The following is a 27,910-nucleotide window of genomic DNA, read 5'->3' as shown; positions in this document are numbered from 1 at the left end:
TCAGTCTTTCATCCCAACCACTTGTGTCCCTCTGCTGGCTGCCCTCTGTGTCACCCCCAAACACTTCAACCTGCTCAAGGGAAGAAAGCAGACCTGTGTTGTAGCCCAGCCCTTTTGTTTCAGGACGGTTAACTGCCAGTGAGATGATCTCATTTTGCAGCATTGATTAACAGGAACAGAATGAAGCTTTTGAAGAGTATGTAGCAGCAACACTTAATGCTCATGAACCATGTGACTCTATCAAACTATCAATCCTTTAATCTTAAAATGTTTTTTTTCTAGCCTTGAACAGAATACAAACAAGATTGTCAAATATAACAAATTACATAAGTAATACCTACATATTGGCATTAAGTAAATGAGATATAACTGGTGAACAAAGTTTTAAAAATGTACAATAAACAGCATACTTTAATAACATTACATCGATATGAAAAATGACTTACTCTGAAAAATAAAATTTTAATACATTTTCTTTTAGGGAAATAAATTAAATATTCTGACTACAGCTTCATAAACTGTGGTATAATAAGGTTGTGGTCACATAGACTCATTCTACTGGTTTCTCTCAACATGCTACTGACTAAATGGAAACTTATCTACAGAAAATTAAAAATTACACTGACGACCAATACAGTTAACATGGAAAATGGAAACAAATCCCTCCATCCCTTGCAGTCTTTGGCAAGGTTTGCATGCCATTAAAAGCTACCAGTCACTTTTAACAGGAAACAAAAGTGAGGGATGGAGACGAGTAACAAGGAATAGTGGTCAGCATTCCAGGCATAACATCTTCAACAAGTACAATGACAACCTGAGTAGGAGCAAAAAAAAAAAAAAAAACAGCCCTTATGTGAGTCTTGAGTACCAGAAAACAGCAACCTCAGCGCTCCAACAACTGATCATGAGAACCAATTTCCCACCAAGGAAAATGTTAAATTCAGCCACTGAAGGAGACCGTTCAATCTGCCTGAATAGCTGCAATTTCACTCACTGCGAAAATGTCCTTGTCCTTTTTTGTATTAAGTGCACAACAAGGATGAATAGATTTTAGTGGTGTGAGATTCTACCAGGAAAAATGAAAAAGCACCAAATATGGAAGTTTTTTTCTGAAATAAAACACTGGCCACTGCTCATCACATCTGCACACTGCCAACGTCGGTTTAGAGGTGTGTGTCTGCTCTCAGTCCACAGCTCATTGTCCATCTGAGACACTGCAGAGAATATTTGGCACTGAGGCTAACACTGAAAATGAATATGCTGGTGTTGATGAACTTTCCCATCCACATGGGAGTGCGTGTGTGTGTGAATATCAGTGTAGATTTTGGGGTAGATTTTAGGGGGCACTGTTGGTCCTCCTTGGCTGAGCAGGAGCTGCTGCTGAGCCAGGTACTCCTCATAGTTCATGGAGCCCATGCAGTCTTTGTCTGGGCAGGAGGAGTTGGATGATGGAGCCGCACAGCCCCTGTCCCGCTCTCGATACGGCAGCCGGTGGGAGCTCTGCAGTACCTGTGTGGCTGGAGGGCTGGCAGGGGGGCAGTGTTTTCTGCTCTGGCAAAACCAAAGCAGCACAGTGCCAAAGATGAACACTATACCAGCAGGGATGCCGATGATGACAGGCCAGGGGAGGGAGCTGGAGGTGGCCGGAAACATGGCCGTGACGGCAGGCTTCGTGTCTGAAAAAAAGGGTAGCAGAAAGATCAACACAAGCTGCCATCCCTTTTGTTTTACTGACAACGTGGGAACTGAAGTTCCTCAAATAGATATTTTTATATTGACAGAACAATAATGAGTGTCAGCAGACATTCCTCAGGTCTCACCTGGCAGCACGGTGAGGAAAGCACTGCGGAAGCTGTAGCCCATGGTGTTGGCACCTAAGCAGATGTACATGCCAGCATCTTCCTCTTTGGCTCGGGTAATGAGCAGCTTGTTGAGGTAGGAGCCGTCAGGCCTTGACCACACCTCCCCCGTGGGCAGCACCACAAATCTGTGGTCCCCCACCTCGATGGTGGAGTTGTAGCGACTCTCCTCATTGGACTCCACACGCTTGAGCCACTGAATGACTGGCTTAACATCGCTCCTCACTTTGCATTGAAAGGACGTGGTGCCTCCATAGTCTACTGTCGTGTTGACCGGGTGAGTGCCCGTCAGAACGGGTTTGGAGTTTGTCCTCTCTGTACAAACACAGCAAGAAAAACTGTCAAGACAGACGCAGACACCTTCTGACATGACAGCTCCTCTGCAGACAGAAGAGGTCTTAGTTGTTCATACTGGCCTCAGGCCTAGAGCTTGTAATTGACATAGAGGGATGAATACCGCATGTAACACAAGAAGTATGTGTGATTAGTTTCCTCTCTTTCTTTGCTCCTGGTTGTACAGCAAACATTTCTCATGGGAAGGAGGGGGCAGCAAGTCTGGCAGACAGCTGGGTTTTAATGAGCTCCAGATTGGATGGATGGTCTCTGAGTTGAACAGTCTTGCTTCCCCCTGAACAAACACCATGAACAAAACCTTGCTCTCAGGTTCACTTCAACATGCTTCTCATGTACATGATTACTCGAGCACATACATCCGAGCAGCAAGACCTGCTCATAGCAATCAGACTTCAGGAGAAGGTAAATCACAGAGAAGATTTTTCAAAAGTTACAGTTGTCCTTTGGTCAGAATCTGACCCCCTATTATGGTGATTAGACTCATTTAATTTCCTGCAGCTTTGTACGCCACACCACTAATATGATCCAAACAAACAGCAGTAATCGCTTAGATTAATTCCTCTGACCTCATCTGTAGGTACAAATATATCCAGGTGTTTTGTATGAGTGCAGCTCAGCCGTGGTCTTTCTGAGATACTCACGTATGACCTCAACTTTGTACGTGGCATTGATCTCCCCGGCCCGACTGGATACTCTGCAGGTGTATCTGCCGCTGTGTTCTGGCATCAGGTTCCTCAGACTCAAAGTCCACTTTTTCTGACGGCCCTCGCCGACTTCTTGTTCAGTCAGCGGCCTGTCATCCTTCAGCCACACAATGTCTGGTCGAGGAGTTCCACTGGCCGTGCATTTGAGTCGCACTGAGCTGCCCACAGGACGAGCTATCACCCTCTTCCTCATCTTTGCAGGTTGAGTGAAGCGAGGACGCACTTTAAGAGAAAACAGCCAGCCAGTAATGAGTGAATAGTTAAGTTTTGGTCTTAAAATCCAAGTGCAAATAATTGAAACTCAGTCCATTTAATTTCAATGCATACGTTTTTATTTACAATTAACTTCTTAACTAATTTATGTAAATCATCATAAAGAAATTTAAGTAATCCAGCGGCTAAATTTAAGCAGCAAAAAAGTGAAGAATCGATATTAAATGCAAGCAAACTCTTACCAAGTTTTTCACTCCCCAGGTCAGACTCTACTCCATCAGCAGGTCTAGTTTTATCAGAACCTGAGTCATCTGTAAACAGAACAGAACAAATTTCAGTCAACAGGTGGCCAAATAAAACAAAGATGTTAATTTATGGGAATATATTAGAATAGTGGCAGTTTATTCCACCTTATCTGAAGCATTATGAGTAGCAGAGATCCAATATGAGCTTCAATGCAGGTTTCATATTGCAGAGCAATAAAAAGGCAGATGTCTGCTATAGAATTGTTTTTTCCTCATTTTATTTAAAGATTATTCTTAATTTCTGACAGTGCTATCATTGCAGCTTTTACAGACCAACACAAAACCAGCCCAGAAAGGTGTTCTGGCCTCTTTCTGAGTAAATCCAGCTTTCATTAACAGATTCCTTTGTAAGGGTTGCATGCTCAGGTCACACTCTGTAGCATTTGGAAGTAATATGATAAGTTTTTATAAGCCCGGGTCCAGGAGACAGCTGTGGAGTTTATGTCACAGCCTGACATCATGCAGCTGAGCTAAGACAGGGTTTAGAGAAAATATAATGAGTGAAACCTAATCGACAGTTCGTGCAGCATATTGACTTTTTGAGTTAAGCGGGGCTGAATTAACAAAGAAGATTGAGTTCCTCGTCGATATCTGCCAATCTGTGCTGACAGAGGAATTAAGCTTATAATTACAGAGACTCCTCTTCATTGGTTTTAAATGATACTACTGACATGTCCTAACACACCAGACAGCACATTCTAACATAAAAAATAAAATAAAAAGGAATACATTTAGTACAAAAGACCAAAACAATGATTAAATTATAAAAGAATAAATAAAACTGTTGCAGCTCTGGTTAACAGCAGGCTTTAAAACAGGCTACCAGGCAGATTTTACTTTCTGTGACTCGCTTTGATTTCTGGTTTAGTGTAGCCTCACGGTGGATTTTTCTAAAAGCAGTTTGGCACACTTGATTCCCTCTCAGGGTTTGATTGGGTCAGGTAAAGAGGCCAGATGTGACTTCTAACCCCCTCGTTCTGCCTCCCTCTGAGTCCCCCCAAAAACCCTCAAAGCTCTCTTGGGTTCTCTGGGTACAAACCCTCCTTTGTTTGTCCCCTGCAGCACCAAGTCCAGCCATGATGTCATGGCTATTTGAAGGGGTTTAACTGGCCAACTATAATAACCCATTCCTTTAAAAAACAGCCTCCACTGGAAGAAATATTTCTCTGTTGCTCACTTGGGCTCTCCGCATTCCTGCCGGTTCCTGAACCTCCCAATCCAAACAGAACATGGTCCCACACTGCCGGGGTTTTCTTTCTAACTTTTTTTTTCTTGAATCTATTTCCTCTCTGCTTTTTGGTGATTCTAAGGAACAATGGCACCCTTTATATATCTGAGCTGCTAAAGCTATCCCTCGGCACTATTGTCTTTACACAATGTTGGCTCACAGAACTGCAGAAGGACCTCTCATGGCTTCCATATGATAGTTATTTTTTTAAGGAAAATATAATAATCATTAAATGAGATGTGCTTGAGAAGCCTGCACTGAAAGGTTGTTCTTGTGTAGTGGAAAGTTACTAAAAGCTGTAACTTATTATGGGAATAGTTATCAAATGACAAATCCTTCAACATTGTGTGCTGAATGAAATCAAAGTTTTCATGGAAACAGAAATTAAGTTATAAGAGTCATGATTCAAAGCGCTCAGAATGAAATGACCAAGTTTTGTTAAAATCCAATCAAACCTTTTCCACACAACTTGAATCCATTCATAGTCCTGCTACAGTGCTTGGAGTCTGATGCCGTCCCCTCCCACTTCATTCACAAATCCAGCTACAGGAAACAGGTCACTACACTCTTTCTGCTGGCCTCCCATGCCAGCTGAATCACAGGAAAAGGCCCAATGATTTGGGGTCAAAATGAGCTCCAGATGTTGTTGGGGACATTGTAATGTCCAGGGAAAGTTATGCACAGTGGCATCACACACTGGAAATCTCCAAACAGCTACCACATGTGGTCAGCCAGACAGGGGGCCAATTTATCCAACTGTTGGCCTGACAACATCTCCAGAGAAGAGCAAAATGAAATGTGTACCATGAGAGCCAGCATCTTTATGTTGAAGTAATGAACACTGCAAGCCTTGCATTAGCCCTGTGATATGTTATTAGTGCAGACATGAACATTAAATCTAATCCTGTAAATGTTAATATGACAAACCCACACTAATACTAATAAGAAACCTACTGTGACCTGAAAAGCCGAGGACAGAAGAATTGCTGCCTGCATCTGCCTCTCCTGGAGGGGGTGCTTGGAGTTGATGGGGCCAGTTGTCAGGAGACCACCCCAAACAGGGCCCAAACAGCCAGCTGGAGGGATTGAGGAGGCGCCATGTTGCACTGACTGACCAGATTCTTCAGATAGCTCTTGGAAGGACAGGCTGTCCGCTGGCAGATGAGAAGAGGGATACCTCTCCAGTCACACTGGAACCCCCCTCCTACTTACATCAGCTTGCAGAACCCCTCACTCTTTCACTTCAAACCTCACTCCTCTCTGTCTCTTTATCTGTCTTCTGCTTTGCTTTTCAGTTGGATCACAAATTTAATTTAAAAAGTTATTTTCACATGTGGCGTTGAACTTTAAGAGTTTCCAGGATTAGTTGACCTTACTAACCTGTCCAGTCCTTTAACTGACTGCAGTTGGATCTTGAACTTTTTTACTCTGTGGTCTAGTAAAATAACAAACTGACATGATGGATTCTGTATGTTGAGGTACAATGAGAGCCTGCTATCCCTGATTTACAGATTTTCAAATAAATAAACTCTCCTCTCTGATCTTTTCAAACAACATAATGGCGGCCAGAGCAGGTTATAAGCACGGAACTAAATGAATTAGTTTATTTAATGGAAAGTGTTGCTCATGATAATTGCATATTATTTGGCTGTATGAAGCTGACTTTAATCCTGGGAGTATTTCAATAATGAGGCCCCCTAATCTAAATGAAATGCACTCCTCAATGGAACAATTACCTATAAAAACAAATTCTGTGATGATGGTCTGCCAGCGTCTAATGGGATGACAGACAAGAGAACAGAAATAGAGGAGTGGGTGTTCTTGTTATTTTGTCTTTGGTCAGTTTGCTATGTGTTCACCATCACTAGAGCACAAGTAAGAAACAGAAAATATCACATCAGGATTAAGAGTCAGACCTAAGAACCTCAATCTAACGCCATAATGGGCAAAAGCATTCCTGATCAGAAATAAGCTTCCAATAAAGACTTATGATCAAACATCTAATAGTATTCTTTCCAAACAAAATCACAGAGAGGGAGTTGAGCAACACGCACAGTCAGGTTGAACTGATCACTCACCAACTTCATCACAGCAGTTTAAACTGTCTAAACTCAGTCATACTTGAGCAGAAGTCAAACTACACAAATGATCCATCACATAAACAAATCACTGTTCTCTATCAAAGACATTAGTTGGCTAATTGTGCATCAATCACATGTGTGCTCCATAGTAATCAGTCTTTTAGCAAGTTTCATATCTGACAAGAGATTAAAAACTGTGAAAAATAAGTTGTCTGAAATGTTTAAAAATGTAAATGTTTACATATGGTTTTATTTTAGGTTATTTCTTATAAACACAGTTAATCTAATTTCTGTTTGTCAATTTGTTGTCTTAGAATTAAATTGAATACTTTTTGGTTGAAGATAATAAAGCCTTCAAAATGTTGTGATTTTTAATTTTGACTTTAATTTGAATAAAGACTCACAGGTCAATTTATTCAAAACATTTCCACATTTCAGCTCCCTGTGTGCTAAAATTACTTCTGATTCGCTAACACTTTTATTTCTGTCTATAAATTATATTTCTTGTGATTATTTAAGGCAGTGGTTCTACCGTGCATTAGTTAGTATGTCTGCTACATTTTCCCTATCCCATGCGCCCCCTGTAGGTTTTCCTGTGTAACAACTTTCTTACTTACAACAAAAAGTATTCTTTTCTTTTTTTTTTTCAAAACAGATACTGATCCTGAGCCATGAGCCTGTCTGGGATTTTGCCCGAGTATAACGTGAGAAAAGAGCAGTCAACTTCCAATCCAAACAACTATTTCTTTTGGAATCTCTGCAAATATGGAAAAATCAAAGATGAAGCCCAGAAAGTATGGAAATGGTCTCTGCCATGCTGCCCCTGAATTTCATCCTGTCCCTGAAAACCTTTTGACTATTCCAACAGAACTATTTCAGCTTTTAAGGTTTCAATGGTGAAAGTCTTAAATCTCTGCTTAACTTTCTTGATTTGATGTAAATTAAATTTAGCTCTACTTGCTACTCTTCAGCCTTTTCTTTTAAAATAAAACAAAAAGGTATTTGGGGTCATCTTTGTTCTATTCATACTGGCTTTATTGAGTGAAGAATCTGCACTTATTGTATGTTTTTACAGAGGAAAAGATGCAAGAAGTCAAGCTCAATGTCAAAATAAAAACTGAAAGTGAACTTAAAGTGTGTTTTCATTGCCAACACCAATACTCTGTCCTGCAATTATAACAAAAGTTTTTTATATCCACATGAAAATCTAACTTCTTTCTTTGTTCCAGCTCTCCATCAAGTGTCATGATAATTGGCTGTGCAGTCCTGTTATCTTGTGATGAGGCAAACACATGGACAGATATATTTTTAACAGCTCCACAATAAAAAAGTTCAAAACCTAAGATGGTCCTTTAAGCACAGTGTAGATAAAAACAGCTACGTCTGACTTTGATATACAGGATACAAGTGGCTTTGTGCCAAAATTTTCAACCTTTCATTTTAACACAATCAGCCGACACCCTCTCTTTCAGCCCCAGTAACTGCATATTGAGACCTTAAAATAAACTTTGTTCTTATGCACTCCCTCATTTATGAGCTTGCTTTAGTGTACCAAGTGCTTTTATTTTTTTTGTGTGTGTGTGTTTCCGCCTTTGCCTGATTATGGCTCTTCCTCTGAAGCATGGGTGTCACAAGACCGAGCTACAACTCCTCCTGCGAGATAGAGTGCAGACTCTGGCCTGAATTAGGCATCTTAGAGTAATTAGACTAAACACAGCCTTCACGCTCCACTCCGCTCATTCATCATGCTCTGCTCCAGCAAAGAGGAAACTCACTGTACGCACATGCACAAAACTGTTACACACTTGGTCAGATTGTGCTTAATCCTGCAGGTCTCATTCAAGAACTGTGTGAGTCCGAGGACAAACCAGCACTTTTACACTGAATGTGTTTCCTATTGCGGAGCTGTAGACCTCCTGCCTCCACAGAGTGTAGCCTAAGGAGAAGGAAGAGCTATAGATCCAATTGAGTCATAGAGGATAAAGTAGTATGAAACAATATCCCAGCCTGTTGTTGATTTTGGGCAAAGATGGGCAGGGGCTGTAACACATACAAAATATGAGGATCAGTCACTAAACCTCCATAAATCCACTCATTTTTGACCTTAACCTCTGTGAGTTATGCTGTCTTTTAACAGAACCGCGGTGGGATTTTTGACTGTAGAAAAGTGTTACATATCTGGCCTCAAAACACAACAGTGGAAGATGACGCATCCGACCATACAAATCAGGAACTGAATCACTGCTACGGTCTCTGGTTTTAGTTACCAGACAGGTGACTTCATGTTTTATAGTTGCAGAAATAAGCTTAAATTTTTTAACAAGAGTGACACATTTTCCAGGAACCAATGATCTCATGTCCAGAATCTGCAGAGGAGCAGCTTATACAAACTAAATGCCATCTGCACTCACCGATGACTATGAGAGTGTAGTTGATGTTAACACTTCCAAAGCCATTAGTCGCTTTGCAGATGTAGGTGCCTGTGTCATCTGCCTCCACTTCTTTGATTTTCAGGCCCATGCGGAGGATACGGAAGCGAATCCAACCGCTGTGGATGTTGCGTCCGTCTTTGGTCCACATGATGAGGGGTGGGGGGTCTCCTTCCACTGGACATGGCAACTTGATGGCACTGCCCAAACGGGCTGTCTGCCTGTGTGTGACTTTCTCAGACACCCGTGGAGGTCCTAAGGATACACACACGCACACACACAGCAATTACAGTTTTTATATTTTCTGAAGCCAGATTTTTTTTTGTGTGCCATTTTTGCATAATATTGAATGATTGTGGCCAACCAAACTTTTTTTGTGATGGTACTGCACATCTGTTAGAATTTGCACGTTTTAAAGCAATTATGTCTGGTGAGACAGATATGAGACATCATATATGCAAGAATATAAAGCCTTTTTGACCAAAAAAACTTTAAAGCAATGCATGTCTATTCGAAGAGTCAACCATTGGTATTCAGTTGGGTCAAAACTCGTAATCAGAGCAGGTATTTAATTTGCATAATTTTTATGCAATCATCAACAGATTCAAATGTTTATTCAAAACCACTTAGCTTATAAATAGAAGCATGGCTCTAAGACGTAGAAACTTGCCTCCACTATTAAAAATGTCAAAAATGTTAACTAAAGGAAGAAACACTTAAATCAGAGCAGATAAATTAAGGCAGTTTAGTTCACAAATGCCTATCAGAGCACTGGTGTATCTAAATCTTGATTTATTAATAGCCCCATATCATGAATAGTGGGCAGATTATTTGAGATGCAGGTAATTTGTCATATTTTTTCACAATTGCCCAGAAATGTTGAAGCCAGATTGTAATAATTGGGCGAGTCCTGTCGTTCACTTCATGCACAGAGAGGGTAAAGTGTTCTGGATTTGCTTTTGTGTAGCGTGCAAGAGATCAAAGAGACGAGGGAGGCGGGTCGCAGGGAGACGGACAGCAGCCTGTTCTCCCTGCTCTTAATTGGCTCAGGTCTGCTCCCTCAGATCTAGTGAAGTGAAGCGGGCTGAAACACCCTGTGATGGTGTTAGGAGGCCTGCGCTGCTGCTCACGCAGCACCAAGCTTTCAGCAAACCCCCTACCTCCACCACGAAAACTAAACAAAACCCTGTATAAGAGCAGACTAGACAAGAAGAGAAACAGGAGCTTGAGCGAGTGAAAGAGGGGGAGGAAATTCAACCAAACCCTAGCTGCATCAACCCACAAAAGTACACAGAGCACAGTCTGGGCCTCCGAACAAATGGCCGGTCTGGTAGCAGTAAAAACAATGGGGAGGGTAAGTACACATGGCCTCTACCAACATATACACACGACACATGCTCAAACACACACAATCACATTCCTTTGGTGCATTTCACACATATGGTAAACAAGAAGTTCATTATACTGATGGGATGCAGTGGAAGGAGTTGACACAGGTAACGCCATATGGCCGTTTCATCCATCTCACTGCCGACAGATGTATCTCAGCTGCAGGTACAACATCTGGACTGCCATACTTATGACCTCTCATGCTTAAAAAGTTAGACTCACTCACATTTCTTAAAAAAATAATACTGGATATAATCTGCCATAAAACACAAAGAAAAAGTGATTTATATGAGCTTAAAACCAATGAAATTCTGATTATTTTTTGCTTCTGTTTTTCTCAGTCATGCATAAACACACACTCACATAAAAACTAAGAGTTTTCCTTCCTCTCTGTGGATGGCCTTTCCTGGTCCACAGTGTGCACAGGAAATTGGAAGTGTCATTGTTTATGTCTTTGGAGAAAACACAACCACAGTCTTTTTGGCTGTTGTGAGTTGGCCCATATCTCACTCCACTGCAACCAGGGAATTGGAACAGAGAGGCTCAGTGTTCCTCCTCTGCAGGCTCTGCTTTAGGATCACTAACAGGTCACAGCACTGGCTCAGTGCTGCTGGCCTTCATATAGACAAGTTCATCCTGAAGGACTGAACTGCCTTATGAAAACATAAATTCATTTCTTGAACAAACAAGCTTCAGTTTTCTCCCCTGACTTAGGGTCCTGCAAGCCGCTCAACTATGTGTCCCCCTGGATTAATGGAGAGGAATGTACAAAAGCAAGGACTGAGTCATATCAAAGGTTTAGCTGACATAAACTGTCAAAACACTTTGACCCTACATAAGTGTTTCTTCTGTCAAAGCTGGAAACATATTTCCTGAGAGATAATATAAACTCCTAGAGAAAATAAAAAGAATCAAGGTGCACTAAAAAGACGTTTGCTGTGTTGTTTGTGAGTTACTTAACACTCAAAACACACTTTTTGATTCTTATAATTTGACATTTTGGTAAAAAGGTTTCTCCAGATGACGATTAACACTCATTTTTTCTGCACACTAAATACACAGTTGAGCTGTAGTTAATATGAAGCCCTTTCTTTATCTGAATTACATTTAGGTTTCAGGTTAGGTGATGGCAGTGTTCTTTTGTAAGTTCAATCAACTTGAAAATTACACTTTGTCCTTTTGGATAAACTTAATTCATTTACTTGTAACCAACTGAACTGATTCATTTAAGTTATTTTTCAGGTAACTTTGGTATCACGTAAAAACTGGAAACATAGCTAGTTAGCTATAGTTGAAATATAAACAACATAAATCCAACCTCTGCACCACCAACTGACAACCTATAAAACAAGGACAAACATAATAAATATGGATCAGGAACCTTGGAGGACTGGAAGAATTAGTAGTCATTTTTGACTAATCTCTATCAAAATTATATTTGTGGGCCAAACAAGGCAAACCAGCTCCATACACACAAGGTTTTTATTTATCATATAAATTTATCTGAGGTATCAATCATCTCATTGTGATTTGAAGGAAAGAAAAATTGCAGCTACTCTGTAACTGTTAAAGAAACTACATGAACTTGAGCTTGGATTATTTGTGATAATTGGAGCTTTTTTGGCTAAATAGACTAAAAAAAAAAGCTTTGGCTGGTGCTTTAAGGAGCAGGAATGTGCAACAAATAATTTCCTCCCTCCATCTCCGTTCCTAAAAAGCTTTTGAAGTCCCTTTGAAAAACAAGGCATGAAGAAGTGCTGAAATCAAGGACATCATCTAAATAACTTAATAAATATTTCTGTTGTGTGCATGACCACCATCCTTTCTTCAGCTGGGACTCTCCTTTCCTCCTCCACCTCCTGCCTCTCAAGGACAGGTTCCTCTGACCTTGGACTTGAAAGCTTTGAAAGCAGACAGAAGGCTACTATAAAAGAATCCAGTTGTGAGAAGACAGAAATTTAAGTTTAACTGTAAGATGCACAATTCAATTTGTCTGATACGTAGCGTGTAACTTAACATGACACCACACTGGACGCCAAAATGTTCTGGAGTTCTACTGCTGAGGTTCTCTGCTGGTTGCTGAACTCGACAGATGCTGCAGTAAATACAAATCTGATCCACTCACGAAAAACTGGAATGTTTACTCAAATTTTTTGAATTGTTAGCTGCTCAGGAAAATGATACACACAACCATATGGGCTTTCCTGTGTTGGAGTGCTGGTAAAGCACTCCTTATTATAGCCAAACTCCATGTGTGAAAGGAATCTTTCATAGCACAGGAAAAGGAGGAGGAGGCCTGGCGACTCACAGAATTAGCTCTGTTTTTCTTTGCTCAATTTGGTGATGGATTATTTTAAGAGAAAGGGGCATATTCAATAAGAAGCATTCTTGTGATTCAGACTAAATATAGCCATTTTTATAAGACCTTGTGAGCGGGTTAATGAGCAGATGATCCATCGTGCAGGCATCTGGGGAGGAAAAGATGTTAAGAAATATCAGAATTAAAATTAAAAAGAGAGGAGAACAGAAAAAAAAGAAGACTACAAAGGCTGCCAGATTTGAGCAATGTTCAGATGTTCTGGCACCTCTCACCTTGTTTGTTTTCTCTTTTACAAAACACCTGTGGATTTGTAATGATGTGTACATGCGTTTTTCCCTCTATACAAAGTTCTTTGGTCTTTCTTGTCACCGCAAACAAGTAAAAAAAGAGCCGACTATAGGCTGCTGACAGCCGCTCAAACAGAGAACACCTGGAACTTAACTAACCACAATGAGAACAACTGGATAATGCACGCAACACGGTCTTCCCAGTGCAGGATATAGTTATTCAAACAACTCCTTATTGGTGCTTAATCTCCAACTGCAAGGATTTGTAATTCATCAAAAGGTTTGTGCACAGTGCCAGACCATAGTGATTCATTACAAAGATAAACACTGATCGGAGCAAATGTGTATTCAATGTGCAGTATTTACATAAAGGATAAGAGGCACAGAGACAGATAGAAGCTGGAGAATGCTTCCTCCTACTCAGCAGCACTGTGTTAGTTCAGCAGACTGTGCAAGAGCAGACAGACCTCTAACATGAGAGAGGGCTTCCAGGGAAATATCCTACGAGGCATCTGAAAACATCTCAGGACCACTAAAAAAAAAATAAGGCATAAAAACGCATGCAGAGTTCAAAGATCATGAGAGAAAAGAAAAAAAAGGCAAGAAACTAAACCCAAGTGGACAATTTCACTTGAGACGAAAAGGGTTGGGTGAAAGCGAAAGGTGAGGCGGACACAGCAGCTTTGGGAGTGTGTGAAAGGCCAGAGCTTCTGTTCAGAGGACTGCTGCTATTGTGCTTGGCTATACTTTTCACAAGCAGAGATAAAAATCTGCATAAAGTAGTAAGAGTGAGGCGAAAAAGCCACCCTGGCAATTCAAGAAAGGAGTTGAGGCAAGGTGAGAGGAGAGGGGGCGGGGGGCAGCAGTGACAGAGTGAAAGGGGATGGGATACAAGGAGTGGCAGGAAAGGCTGTTCTGACAGCAGTGGGGCAGCAGAGGGTGAAGAATGCCGTCTTTTCTTACCCTTCCAGACGTTCTGCCCAGCAACTTCACCCTGTGTGGTAATCAATACCTGTTATTTTCCCTTCTCAGCTTTCCAATCAATAGATAAGAGTGGGGTAAGACCAGTCGGGACAATGACTCTTTCTTCGGCCCCATCAGATGTGGGCTGAATAGCAACTGCTTCGGTGGTGGGAATGGAACAGGAGGAGCTATTGGGTGACATGAGGGACTAGAGAAACAGCAGGGGTGGGGGGGGGAAGGTGGTGGGGGGATAAAAAGAAAGGGAATAAGGGAATAAGATGCTCCCATCAAATCTATCTGATTAAAGAAGAATCACAGAAATAACTTCGCTGCCTGTTTAAAGTGAAATCTCTGCTTCTTCCGCTAAGGACACCAGCCTCTTTCGAGTCAAAAGAACAGGAAAGAAAGAGAAAGAGAAATTATTCCATGTCATAAAGCTCCTGGAAACATCTCCATCACGCGGCCTACCCTTAACAGGCCCTACTGTGGAGTCTTTGAACTCTAAGCTGCTATATTTCATTAAACTTGACTGCCTTCTCCTGGCCCCAGCTGCCTCTGCTAGAAGAAGAGCCTGTGTGTGTTAGTGTGTGCTTATGCAGACTCTTTACTGCTATCCTGTGTAAATATAGTGAAAGTGAGATCAAGGCTCTAAATACAATAAATCAATCAGTATTTGTCTATTGCCAGTAAATTGGATTGATTTTTCTCTTTCTATTTATGCAATTTCCTCCTACGAAATACCTTTTCTAACATCATAAAAGATTCATACACATTTATGAGATAGAAGCATGTGCCTTCTATTTTAAGCTAAACTGATCACAAGACAAAATGTGTAAAGATGTGAAAGGCCTCTTTCAATTCAGGTTAAGGAGTTTTGCATAAGGAGTCTGTACTTTCCAGACCTGTGGAAGTATGGAAACGTTTTAGGTCCTCATGGAAAGTCCTCGACCTGAATTAACAGAGACCTTTCAGATCAAGTTTTTTGGGGGTGGCTGTTTCTGGAATAATTTAGTGAACAAGAGTTGTAATGAAAACTTTCATGACGTGGTTTTCCACTATGTTACCTGCAGAACCCAGTCCTTTTCCCTAGAAAGTAGTCACAATGTTTTAATATTGATAGTTACTGCTCTGATGATCACAGACTAGCCAAAAGATCGACGTAGCCATACTGACATCAGCCATTGATTTGTAGACCAATGTTTTGAACACTTGAGTATGTTATATAGCCGCCCCCAAATGGCTAGTTTTCTTCGAAGAATTATCACATTGTGTGAGTAACAAGGGGCAAAAAGCAGTGTTTATCTCAGTATGTTATGTCGACTCAAGCTATTAAGAAGAGTGGACAAAGCAGTCATCTTTTCCAAACACCAAACCAGAGGAAATCAGCCATCCGATATTCCAAAAGGATCACACGACAGTGAACTGGGGTCCCACAATTACAAAAGGCAACAAAGTCTCTGCAACTTTGTGTCTTAAAATGCAAAACTCTGACCCTGGGTCATCAGACTTGATCTAAACAGAGAAGATAAATTATGGCATCAAAGGATAACACAAATGTGACTTTATCAAAACACCGGGCTTCTCAGTGTATATCAGTCCATGCAATTATTCACTGGGACACATCAGACCATTTTTTTCGTCATTGTGTATGTATGAGATGTGTGGTGGCAAAGAAATTTCCCCTTTTAGGGGATGAATGAAGATTATGTTATCTTATCTTATCTTATCTTATCTTATCTTATCTTATTTGTTGTCAAGTATAATATCAGGATCTGGTCATTTCTCAACTTATTGACAAAATTATTTATAAATTCATCATAGTCCAAATAAACAGTTTTACTGCATGTGTTTGTTAAATGTGGCTGCTTGTAAAACTGCTTTATAGTGAATGTTTTCACTCATCTGGCAACATTTTACTGTTTCCATCATACTGATCATGTTAAATTAGGAAGTCTAAATAGTGGGTAAATAAATGTGAGTATATGTAGTATTTGTCGGCTTCTAAAGAAGCAGTGGCAGCAATCATTAGTAACACAATTATTCTTTTAATTATGCACAATGTTAAGCACCTAATGACATTTTATGACCTATTATGTTTAAATGGGTGAGTTATTTCAAAGTGGAGTTGGGAAATATATTCTTTTTGTACCAAGTTTTAAACTAATTAGTTTCTGAAAGTTGGGTATTTTAACACAAGTTAAAATTCTGCTTTTCAGGGAGTCCTGCATTGTCTTATTTTTTCAGCCCTGAAAGCCACTCCTGGCATGGGACTTTTTCCTGTTTGCCTCTAATGACCATGCACACTCAACTATGCAGCTCCCTTGACTTGGAGTCGGTTGCAAAATTACCTAAATCTTTGGGAGTGTGTCTCACTAAATGAATTTAAAGGGATTTCAACTGACCTGGAGGCAGACACAACTGGCTGTAGACATTTTGACTGATCCATATGATCCTTGTCCAAGCTGTGATATTGGTATTTAAATAGTCTTTTTTATAATAAATCTATGAGTCACGAAGGGCTTAATTAGATTTCTTATGTCCAGAAACAGCTTTTCTTCTGGTAAAAGACAGCTTCTTTCTTTGGCATTAGATAGACTGATCCTTTTGACATTAAAATTGTAATTTTAGGAAAGAAATAATATGCTCTTCGAAATCTTCACAGCAGTTTGTTTATATCTTATTTATATCTCCTGCTATGCTGTGTTGTATCCTGCATTAAAAGATGCAAAACACATCTAATATTTTCTGTCTCTCTGAGCTGACACTGATCTCACACATTTCCTTAAAAATGGCAAACTTTTTATTATTTTCAGAATTTTATGACAACTGATTTTAAATGGTTATCTAATATGTAGTCTGTTGCACATTTCCTATATTTTCTCTGGTACTACAACCCATGTTGTTCTGAGTATTCTTGCAAAATAGCTGTTGCCGATGTGGTGTTCAAGAGAACGGAAGAGGAATCTATTTAGGGGATTTGCTGGCATTTTGGAAGCTACACTACTGGGTCCACCTTATCCCTTGATGCATTTACCAGTTTCTATAAGTGACAAGTTCACTTAATGAAAAAGAAGAAGAAAATTAGGAAAATTATATAAACGCTTTTACTTTGATCGGTTCAATTTCAAATGACAAAAGTATTGAAAACTTCACAATTTAACAGCTGTTAATTCCCTATGAAAGGAATATTAAACAATGTTTTGAATGTTTCTGATTAAATAATGAATTTACATTCTCTTCAATATTCTAAGGAAACTGCACACACTTTTTCAGTAGCAGAATTTCTCATGCAAATATAACTCTTGTTAATACACTTGCCCAGCGAGCGGCACTCTAGTCGTTTTATCTCACTCCATTAAGCTAAGGCATGGTGCCCACACAGGGCTGAGTGTGTGCTTAGGGCCACTTATCAGGAAAGAGGCAGCAGGAGGAACTCTGTGAAGAAAGAGAAAGGCCAAACAGAGTGAGACGGCAGCAGAGGAAAGAGGAATGAAACCAGGCCATGGAGAGAAAAGCAGGGTGAGGGTTAAGGAGAGGAGGGTTGACTTAGAGAGTGGCGGGGAGCAGAGGCTAACGGCAGAGAGGCCTCCTTTAACACACAGCTCATACAGAGAGGAGGGCCACATCAGGGAGTGAGGGGGGATTAGGTGGGCCCAGGCGGCAGAAACCAGGAATCCCAACAATCTCACACCCCACTCCCTGGCCCAGGCTCAGCCTCAGCCACATGACCCACTCAAGAAGACCTCCTCTTCTGTTTTCCCTTTACAAAGCAGGGCACCAATGAGCACCTGTTTATTACTGTCTGCCTAACATGTTTGGAGATTGGCTGAGTACTTAGCAGTGAATGGGACATTGTACAAATTTCCGCACATTTAGCTGTTACAGATGTTTTGTCTCTTGTTCTGTTTCAAACTCAGATGTGAAAACGGATATAAAAGTTTTGAGGCAGAAAGGCTCCTCATTAATCGCCATGTAATCGCTCTCCTACCAAAAATTAAACCCCATGACTCCAGATTTGTATTTGCCACAAAGGTATTTCTTTCTCTGCAGCGGTGGTTCTTCTGGTTTAATACTAGATCTAGTTACTTGCTTAACGTACACATGAATCGAAATGTAATTTAGACTCACATGTAGTTTTTTCAGTTAAAACATAATCACCTAATAAAATCATGAGTCACAGCCTCATGTAAGTATTCGTCCAAAAAAAAAAAAAAACACCTCAAGCATCTTATGATGTTGGGAACAATTTAAAAGCCACAAAGGCCAAGAAGCACTGCTCCAGAACATGCATGCTGGAAAAAAAATACTCTAGTTCACAAACTCCTCACAACAAGACTCATGCATACTTTGTTGTTTCACAGCCTCTATCTGTCAACATGGTGCATTCTGCCACTTCCCTGCATGCCCCCTCCTCCTTCTTCTTCCTTCCCTCTTCAACCTTGTTGCATTCCACAATGGTAAAAAAAAAAAAAAAAAAAACAGTGTCCAACCTGGGTTTGGCTCATTCTGTACAGTGACTGAGCAACAAAGGGTGTAAACAAGAAAGTTTTAAGCCAGACATGCTGTCACCAACCAACTCAAGTGTGTGTCTTTGTGTGTGTTGTGGTTACATCTGCGTGATGATGACGATGATGACAGCTGAGACTGGCACTGAGTGCCCCTCTTTAATCCATCTCCAGGAACCCTACACCAGTGTACAGTCTGAGGAAAAGACAATCTCCATGGCACTAGGAAGCATTTCACACCAGTGCCTTTGTCAACAAGGTCTTTTCAGGAGGAGGGCCAATGACAGACTGTGATGTAGCAGGAGTGTTTGGGCAGAATGGAGCAATTCAGACAGAGGCAGGAGGGAGGGAGAGGGCAGGCGAGGAGCTGGTAAGGAAAAGAGAAAGGAGGGTGAGACAGAGACGAGACAGAGAGGGGAGAGAAAAGGCGAGACGGCCGGAGGAGGAGGAGAAACTGGCAAAGCTCTCACTGACAGCAATGAGGCCTCTTGACAATCCAGGAATATTGTCTGAAATCAATCTGTCATCATAGAGCTGTTGAGCCTGTCATTATGATGTGGTACTCACCCTTTCACAGTGACAATTTGTACAGTGCTTTCCCAGTCCACCTTACTACTGGGCTATACAAGGGTCACAGCCTTCTATCCATCTCTGTCTGCCAGTCTGTCTGTCTCTGTCTTTGTTAAACAACTGTCCACACACAGCTATCCAGTCCTTTCATCAGGCAACCAGTACAGAAACAGCCGGGGGGAGGACAACACTGAATAAAATAATATGCAGCAAAAAATATTCTATTCATGAAAACTTTAAGCACGGCCATACTAAAAGGGTTACATGGTAACACTGATAATATTTATTAGTAGATTTAATGTTTGTCTTAGTTTAGCTTGTTAGTAAGCCAAATACAAACATACAGTTGAGACTGGCCTCATAATGGCAGTGCGTCAATCTGGCCGTCAATCACAACAGTTTCTGATGACCAGAACAGAGGTCCTAGTGGAAGGATATCTATTACATCAAAAATCCCATAATTCTTACTATCCAATAATTGTAAAAAGGAATAAATTAAAACTATGCCTGCCGGCACTTTAAGTCCTCATGAAATAAATTTCAGTATTGTGTCTTGTGCTATACATCACAATTAATGGCTCAACATACTGTACTGGCTTAGTTTTCTTATTATCTAAATGATAAAATTCTAATCAATACAGTGGCAGATGCTGGGAAACGGTGGGCATTGTCAACTCAGGACAACATTGAATAAGAAAATATGCAGCAAAAAATATTCTATTCATGGGAACTTTAAGCACGGCCATACTATAAGGGTTACATGGCAACATTGATAATATTTATTAGTAGATTTAATGTTTGTCTTAGTTTTGCTTGTTAGTAAGCCAAGTACAAACATACAGTTGAGACTGGCCTCATAATGGCAGTGCGTCAATCTGGCCGTCAATCACAACAGTTTTATGTAGAGGCATGAGACTTGTGTTCAAGCCATGACTGGCAAAATTTATTAACTATTTTGCCACTGATCATCATCACCTTCAAAGACCAGCTAAGGGCTTTAATACCATCCTGCCGGAGGTTCTTAGCTGAAGTACAAAAGCTAAAAAATATCCACAACAACTCTGAATAAAACAACAACCTGCAAAACAGAACATTGTGAATAAATATTTACATAAATATACATACCTATAAATAATTCAATAAATAATTTTGCAGCATAATACACATAAATACACATATTAAATACACATTTTATTCATCAACCATTTCCCCCTCCTCATTAATATGGTTTGCTTCAAAACACAGGTAAATGAGCCTACAAGAGGTGAGTACTGCCATTACTTTATTGAGCTTATCATATTACACCCTTTAGAAACACAAGAATAATTAATTTAAAAAATTTATCTTTGTTAAAATTTAAAAATACTTTTTTAAGGCAGGATGGCCAATCCCCCTCTGCAAACAAACACTAAAACATTTTCATTTTGTTCAATGTTTCAGTAAAAACTATAAATTAATCTGTGTGCTCATTAAATTAAACTCTGCCAATCACTGAAGTAACATTGGCATGAACAGTGGTGGTGATGGAACCACAGATCTCCATCACACAGTGGATCACAAGTTTTTATAGTTAGATAGATAAAGAAACAAAGCCAATCTGTCAAACAGTTTTTAAGATATTCCTGTAAAATGTGTCCCTCTCATGGTGGCCGCAGAGAATTCACAAGAACAGTTTATATTTGTAGATAATGTGGTAGCAGATTAAGTTGTTGTGCCTTTGATGGGCCTGATGCCGCTGTGTGCAAGGGCTCTGGTATGGTTGTATATAAGTTTTGGTGCTTCGCTCATTTCACTATCTCCCTATTGCAGCACAGAAGTACAGATATTGAGTAAGGGGACACCACACCATACCACCTCCATTTAATCAGTGGTAACAAGTAAATTAAAGCAACAAAAGGCCTAATGAGGGGACTTTAAAACAGAATTAGAGTTTGATATCTATGTGAAAAGGGCTGAAGTCACACTAGTGCATCCTCTGGTGCGCTTGGATATCAGCAGTAAATTTTATGTTAATTCATCCTCCACTTATAATATGTCAATCTCATCACACAGTTACAGGATCACAAAAGTCTAAGATTCAGCCTCGAGGTCCATCTAATTATAAAACTTAATGGCCGTCTAAAAAAAAAGACTGACATTCTAATTCCTGAACCTATTCCGATTTACTATAAACAGACCACAACAAGACAATATTGAAATTGTAGTTAATCAAAAAGCAACTGTACAACTGTACAAATGGAGCTGTGTATTTTTCTTCCAAGCCTGAAAGTCCAAGTACACCCAGACTGGGGAGTGATCCAAGGTCCAAACTCGCATCACTGTACACAAGGAAATCAAATCAGTTTCACTGCATGCTGCAAAATTCCAGTCTGGAATAGCAGTAGCCCTGCTATAAAATGTGGCAGATTATACTCTTTGCTCCTGAAATGATTTTTCCTCCCGTTACACTCTTCATGTCAAAGTGGGGACATATTTTTCCATTCATTACAGAAGCAATTGGTCCTCTAAATAAAAAATCTGGGCCTCTGAACCTCCTTGCCCACACCTTTACTGCTGAGACGCTGCAGCTGCTGGAAATGGGCTCTAGGGCAATAGAAACTCCTATTTTGACAAGCAGTCGCTCACACTGGAGTCTTTATAGCTTCACTCAATTGGAGCAATGCAAGACTACCCAACGTCACTCAAAATAATCCTTAATGAAAAACAAAGTGGAAGTAAAAAAGCCACAAAGCCATGTGGGGTCGCATAGAGGCTCATTGGAGGTGCGCTGAAAGAAGAGAAGGGGTCGAAGAGAAAGGATGGAAACTGGAAGGAGGGTCTGTGTAGGGGGGTGTGTGATGAAGGCAGCAGAGGCCTCATTCAGAGCTCGTTATCCCAGACGTCCCCTGGCTCGGCTTTCTTCAAGCTCAGCCAGCCATCATTGTTGCCACCACCATAACTTTCAATCAACCTTTTAACTGCAGAGCGGGAGGGTTGGTTGGGGTGTGTGTGTGTGTGTGAGAGAGAGACAGAGGATTTTTCAAGGGTGAGAAGGAGGTAACTGAAAAACAAAACAGAGAAAACTTTCATAATCCTCTAAAAGTGACTGGTAACACTCAATGCCTCTTATAATCGTAAACAGAGGGGAAAACAATGAGAGGCTTGATGGTTCACAAAAAAACAAAGAAAGAAAGCTCATCCTGAGCTGATATTCAACAGGTACATGCGGCTGCCTGATTTGGTATTCTGATAAGTCAGCATGAGACTTCAACTGCAAGATAATAGCAGGCTGTGGCAAGTACAGCACATACAAAAGGGTAGATGGTATTTCAGCAGTTTAAATCAGCATTTTTATTCACAAACATCACAATGACAACTTAAACGTGTCCAAACCTGCTCAGTCCAAACATCACCGAGGGTCACCATCACATAAATACAACACACATGCTAAGATGGTGCCAGCTTTTAAAGTTTTCATGGGATGAGGTTGCGCCAACCCTAACCAATACAAATTAATTTTACTTGCACAAAAAACTTTTTTTTTGTTCTGTGTCAAAAAATATTTCTTGATTACAAATCTACTCTATCTGACTGCATAGTAATGCAACAAGGAGCAACTTTTAAAACAAGTTTTAATTTCTGAACCCCATGTACAGGTATGCAAACTCATGATCTGAATCATAAATCTAGCGGTTTAAGTTACAGGAAAAAAAGAACCACTTTTCCTGTTTTTGGATAAAAGAGGCAAGCAATTGAAATATCATAATTTTATTCACTACAGTGACTGAGTGAACAGCTGCAGAGCACAAAACGGAGAATCAGGGGGAGGTGAGGGGTGGGGGATAAGGAGGGTCTCCATGAACAGAAAAGAGAAAACAGGAGACTGTAGAAATGAAGGAGGGTTTAGAAAGACAGGTTGCGCAAGACAAACACATCCCACTGTGGGGCTGACATGTTATTGTAAGGTCACTTGTAAGGTTCCAACAAGGAGAACCCTCACCCCCACCTACAGGCTTGCTTCCAGTCAGTGCACTTTCTTTACCCAAGGGTGTAACACAGCAGCAGGGTCCACTATCATCAGACGCTATTTAACACCAAGCAGCTGTCAATTAAAGAAAATCTGGTATTCATATGGCTGGTAAATGGTGCAAGTCAGACTCAGGAAAAGGGATAAAGTCAATTATCATTTGAATAGTGGCGGTCCTAATGCCTCTGTGCGCACTTTGTGAGTCGCTCCATGGCTTTCATGAAGGTTAACAGGAGCTAAAGGAATTCTATTTAGCTGAACCCAAATCCATTCAGCCGACAGGAAGAGTGTGTGTGGTCTGAAAAGACGCCTGAAGCCAACTGCCCAAACAAACTAATGAGCATTGCACATTCACACAAACATGTTTTTTTTTTATTTAAATTAAAGGAGAACAAAATTCTCCTCATCTGCATCTGAACATTAGCATACAGCTGAAAGTGACTAATACTGAAAGCGGACAATGTCTTGTTGAAATTCCACATAAATGTTAATTGAAGTGGCCATTAAAGTCAGTAAATGAGGGGAGTGTTGCTCTCAGGGATTATATGACCCTGCTAATGTAAACACCAACTGACCTCCATTATGACTACTTATCACAGCTACAGCCCTTTCTTTTCTTTCCCCTCAGAGGGGTGAAGTCTGACACATTCCTCTTTCCAAATGTTTCCTCCTGAACTGACAGGGTCGACAGTGTGTGCTGATAGATGGGGAACATGGACTATTGCAGTAGTGGTAACATTATTTCGGTTATAGAAACAGAGGGATTGTAGCAGGAGGAATATTATTTCCACCTGGTTTGGAGGAGAGGGAGGTGGAATGGGAATAGTTGTTGAGGTTTTTCCAAATTGCCCCGCACTCCTTGGATGTCTCATTATCATGACTTTTCTCAGGGTAATTTCAGCTTGCTTAATAAAAACATGCATATATACAGGCACACGAAAGCAGCGCTTGTTCACTCTCGTAACTTCTTCTCACGCACTTCTAAGAACGGCAGCACCTCTGTAAAGCGAGTCCCCCATCTGCTGTGAGCTCTAATAGATGGCAAATAAGTGCAGCCTACAAGGACGAGGAGTGGTTTAAAATTAATTACTACTGCTCTGTCCAACCTGGGGGACTGCAGCACATAATAATCCAGCCATTGTTCTTCGCAAATGGGCCTAGACTCTGTAAATACTGAGCTAAGGAGAGCTGAGAAAGGCTGGGTGGGAGGAAAGGTCAGCTCATGCCTTGTTTTTAACGACAGCACATTAACTTAACTCACTTCCTTTGACTTTACACTGGTAATAAATGGGAGGAAATGCAGAGTAAAGCAGGGAAAAAGATTGGGATTTGAGTGTGAGAAGAGCGACAGACAGTAAAAGATGTCAGGTATGGATAGAAGATCGGATGGGATGCAGTTACTGATCAAAACTGATAAGAAAGAAGAAGGATATATACTGAGGGCTGAAAGACAAAAGGCTATTACATTACATTTTTGTTACAATACAAGCTGAATTTTCTTTTGTCATTGTCTCACCAGTACGGCCTATGAGCCATAACAAAACGGCTACACCTTTGTGTTATTTAGAAGCTATTTTAAAAAAATTAAGAGGTCTTAAGGGCATTTTGTTGTTGAGAAACTAGTCTCATTACGGTTAAAGGAAATGGAAAACTGCAAGAGAGCCAAACAGCCTTGTGATTTTAAAAGCCCTTGGCACACATTTTATCTCATGGTGCCTTCTTGTTATGAAAGCATGATGTAACTCTGCTATAAAATCTATACTTTCCGCAGAGGAGTTTGCATGCCCTACAGTTCAACACAATCTCAGGAAGAATTGTGTGCATGCACAACACAGCAACAGTAACCTTTGCATGTTTGCAATTAAAATGCATCAGAGTCACCTGGTGACTCCACATGCCCAAGCAGTTACTTTCTTTAGTTAGTGGATCCTATTGGTCCCCAAGCCTGTCACCACATTAGAGGCTCTGCTGGGACACATCACTGAGCACCTCCGCCAGCTGCTGGGGGGTGGTGGTGCAGCATCAGCGGGGAGGATGGAAGGAGCAATGATGGAGAAAATGTGGAGGTTCCAGGAGAGCCAGGCCAATTGGTAAAGAAGGAGAGGGCCCTTGTGGGTGTGTGTTTGGGGCTTTGTGTGGCAAGAGAGCAGGGGTTTTCTGTATCAGATGTCACCTGATGACTGACAGCAACAGGCTTAAAATCGCACTGTCTTCTCAGGTGCAGTGTCTGAAACGTGTAGATATCAGCAGTAAACTAACACCTCCTTGTGTTTTTTACTGTTTCGCACATAAGTCCAAGAGGCCCTGTCCTTTATAATTCCATTTACATTTGTCAGAGATGTCATCATACATTGTTAAATTTTACAGGGACAGTTTTACAGCTTTGCTGGCCTTCGAGTTTCGAGTCAGAACTCCCTGACTGTATTTCACAGCATGTCAGAGTCAGGCTGTTGTTTTTGGACTGTAACACAGAACTCACTGTAACACTGCCTCTGCTGGGAAAACTGAAGATATTTACACTTCACACACTGTCAAGAATCACTTATGATTGTCTCACTGACAGTCTGCCAGCTACATATCTGTGATGTGTGCATCTGTCTGAACATCTGCAACCAGCTGCAGAGAAATTCTGAAAACAGGCTGCAATAAATTCTTCCTTTTGTCTGACATGAAATCAGTTTAAACCTATTGGACCTTCACTCCCCACCATCCCACTGACTTCTGGATCTCTCCTTCGCTGACATATGTTAATGTGTAAACATACAAAATTGCCTGTTTAATCTGATTTAGCCTTTCCATCTTGTTTACTTTTGGTTTTATTTGTGCCGTGAAGGCATGGCTGCCACGCTGTGAATGAGGCATTGTCTGCAGACCCACAGATCTAATCTCCCTCTTTAAACCACTGCCAACCCCCTTCTGCCCCTCTGCCTTGAGCCATGGTAGCCACATGCAGGTATTACACCCATCAGACATTTTTCAAATGTACTTCCATGCTGAGCAGGAGAATAAAAGAGAATACTAGAGTCTGCTAGAGTGTATTCTTCAGAGGAAATGTGTCTTCTTGTTGTTGACTCATGCTGGCTGTTTGCATCAGACATGGTTCAGTAGTCAGTGATGGTGGATGAAATGACAGAAATAGTCCCTATTAGCTGTTGACAAGCTCACTGTCAGCTGCCTTAAAAAAAAGCAAAGAATTGACACTGGCTCAATTATCAGTGCAGAGAATTGTGGTTGAACTTAGGTCTCCCACTCTACTACACTCAGTGCTTCGGTCAAGAGCACACGCACACAAACTGATGTTAGATTTGTCTCTCAGCCAGCCACGGGAGAGCTGGACTCTGACTTGAGTTCTTTCACCCTGGGAAGCTGATGGATGATGTTTGTTTGGTTTAGCTGCAGTGAATGTGCACACTTGCACCGATTTACACACACGCACACAGACATAAACACAGCCATGACCGAAAAGACACACAAACTAGGAATAGGGGTTGGCTTGCCCTCTCTCATTCCCTTGCCCCATGTTGATTTTGGGATCTGCTTGGAGATTTTCTTTTTCTTTTTTTTTCCCTTTTTTTTACACGTTGTTTGCTTTAACTTTTTCAACTCTTACTTCTTGGTTAGAAGACCCAACTGAGACTTTGTTCATGCTTACAGGAAACCAGCCAGTCAACCTGGTTTATAATGAGCTATGAACGCAGTGTTACCTTCCATGCTTGAGACAAGAAAAAGAAAGAAAAGTTATGAAGCAGCCCTCACCTCTTACACACTCAGTCAGTAAAACCGCTTCAAAGATGCACAGCACAATCTTCAGGATGTCCATACTGTCCAAAGACAAATTCATATTCGCCAAATCTGAAAGACAAAGGATACATTGGGTATAGAAATGCATGAATAAATAAGTATTTTGACCCTCTTCTGTAATAATTTAAGTGCTTATACTGGATTACAAAAATAATTCTAAGGATTGTACCAGTAAGTGCAAAGCATTTGTTTAGTTTCGTTTCTTTGTTTAATTTACCTCTACATTGTCTCTCCAAACAGTCAAAATGAGGTACTTTAATGGCAATATTACAAGTAAGCAATTTACTTAAAAAGTACAGTAACAACAGAACACGTGTGAAAGTTAGGGGTCCATCCTGGACTTAATGTTGGGGTTTTCAACGTTAAGTACTGATTTTGCACAGCTTAAAAAGACCTGAACTGTGTAATAACACTGGTACGTACATAAACTACATTATACAATCGCTAATATAGCTTGTAGACTTGCAAAATCCTCATTAAAACCAGTTTATAGTCGCTGAACGTAGTCATTTCACCACTGTACCTCAAGTGTTGATTGGAAAAGCGTGTCAATAAAGAAACGTAAATATGACGATGACATACCTTGATATGAAGTGAATAAAGTCAGCCTTGTATCAGCCTCTTGGCAGAAATGTTTAAGTTGCTAAAGTCCGGGTTTGAGTCCATGAATCAGAAGTGACAGCGGTCGACTTTCCTCCGACCTCTAACACACCAGCGCATGACTGCCTCTGACAGAAAATAACGGATTCAAGGCCACAGGAAAACCGGACACTTTTAAGTCACAAAAAGTGTCACAGTCTGACAACTGTTTTTAAAAAGAAACAGGACAGGGTGGTCCGGTCCGTGTAGTAGTCTTCGTCCACCGAGTGACTTTTCTGGTGCGTACACAGAGGAGA

At 40.7% G+C, this 27,910-nt stretch overlaps 1 protein-coding gene across 1 annotated transcript; it reads right to left on the bottom strand.

Annotated features, from left to right (window-relative positions):
• Positions 1 to 240: 240 nt before the first annotated feature.
• LOC121631707 (fibroblast growth factor receptor-like 1) lies at positions 241 to 27,910 on the bottom strand. Its single transcript, XM_041972730.1, has 7 exons — positions 27,597 to 27,910; positions 26,970 to 27,065; positions 9,156 to 9,428; positions 3,373 to 3,441; positions 2,855 to 3,139; positions 1,821 to 2,174; positions 241 to 1,676 (listed from the first exon to the last, which is right to left on the bottom strand). The coding sequence occupies exons 2-7, from the start codon at positions 27,052 to 27,054 to the stop codon at positions 1,240 to 1,242; spliced, it is 1,503 nt and encodes a 500-aa protein (XP_041828664.1). The 5' UTR covers positions 27,055 to 27,065; positions 27,597 to 27,910; the 3' UTR covers positions 241 to 1,239.

This window comes from Melanotaenia boesemani, chromosome 20 (assembly GCF_017639745.1).
Source record: "Melanotaenia boesemani isolate fMelBoe1 chromosome 20, fMelBoe1.pri, whole genome shotgun sequence".
Classification (NCBI taxonomy): Eukaryota; Metazoa; Chordata; class Actinopteri; order Atheriniformes; family Melanotaeniidae; genus Melanotaenia; species Melanotaenia boesemani.
Note: the sequence above shows the minus strand (reverse complement) of the source record. Positions and strands in the feature narration are given on the sequence as shown.

Coding starts and splice junctions, on each gene's coding strand:
- LOC121631707 (XM_041972730.1), bottom strand. CDS start 27,054: ATGAATTTGTCTTTGGACAGTATGGACATCCTGAAGATTGTGCTGTGC. Junction 9,429..26,969: donor ACTGACTGAGTGTGTAAGAG/GTGAGGGCTGCT, acceptor GTGTATCCTTAG/GACCTCCACGGGTGTCTGAG. Junction 1,677..1,820: donor TTTCCTCACCGTGCTGCCAG/GTGAGACCTGAG, acceptor CCTTTTTTTCAG/ACACGAAGCCTGCCGTCACG.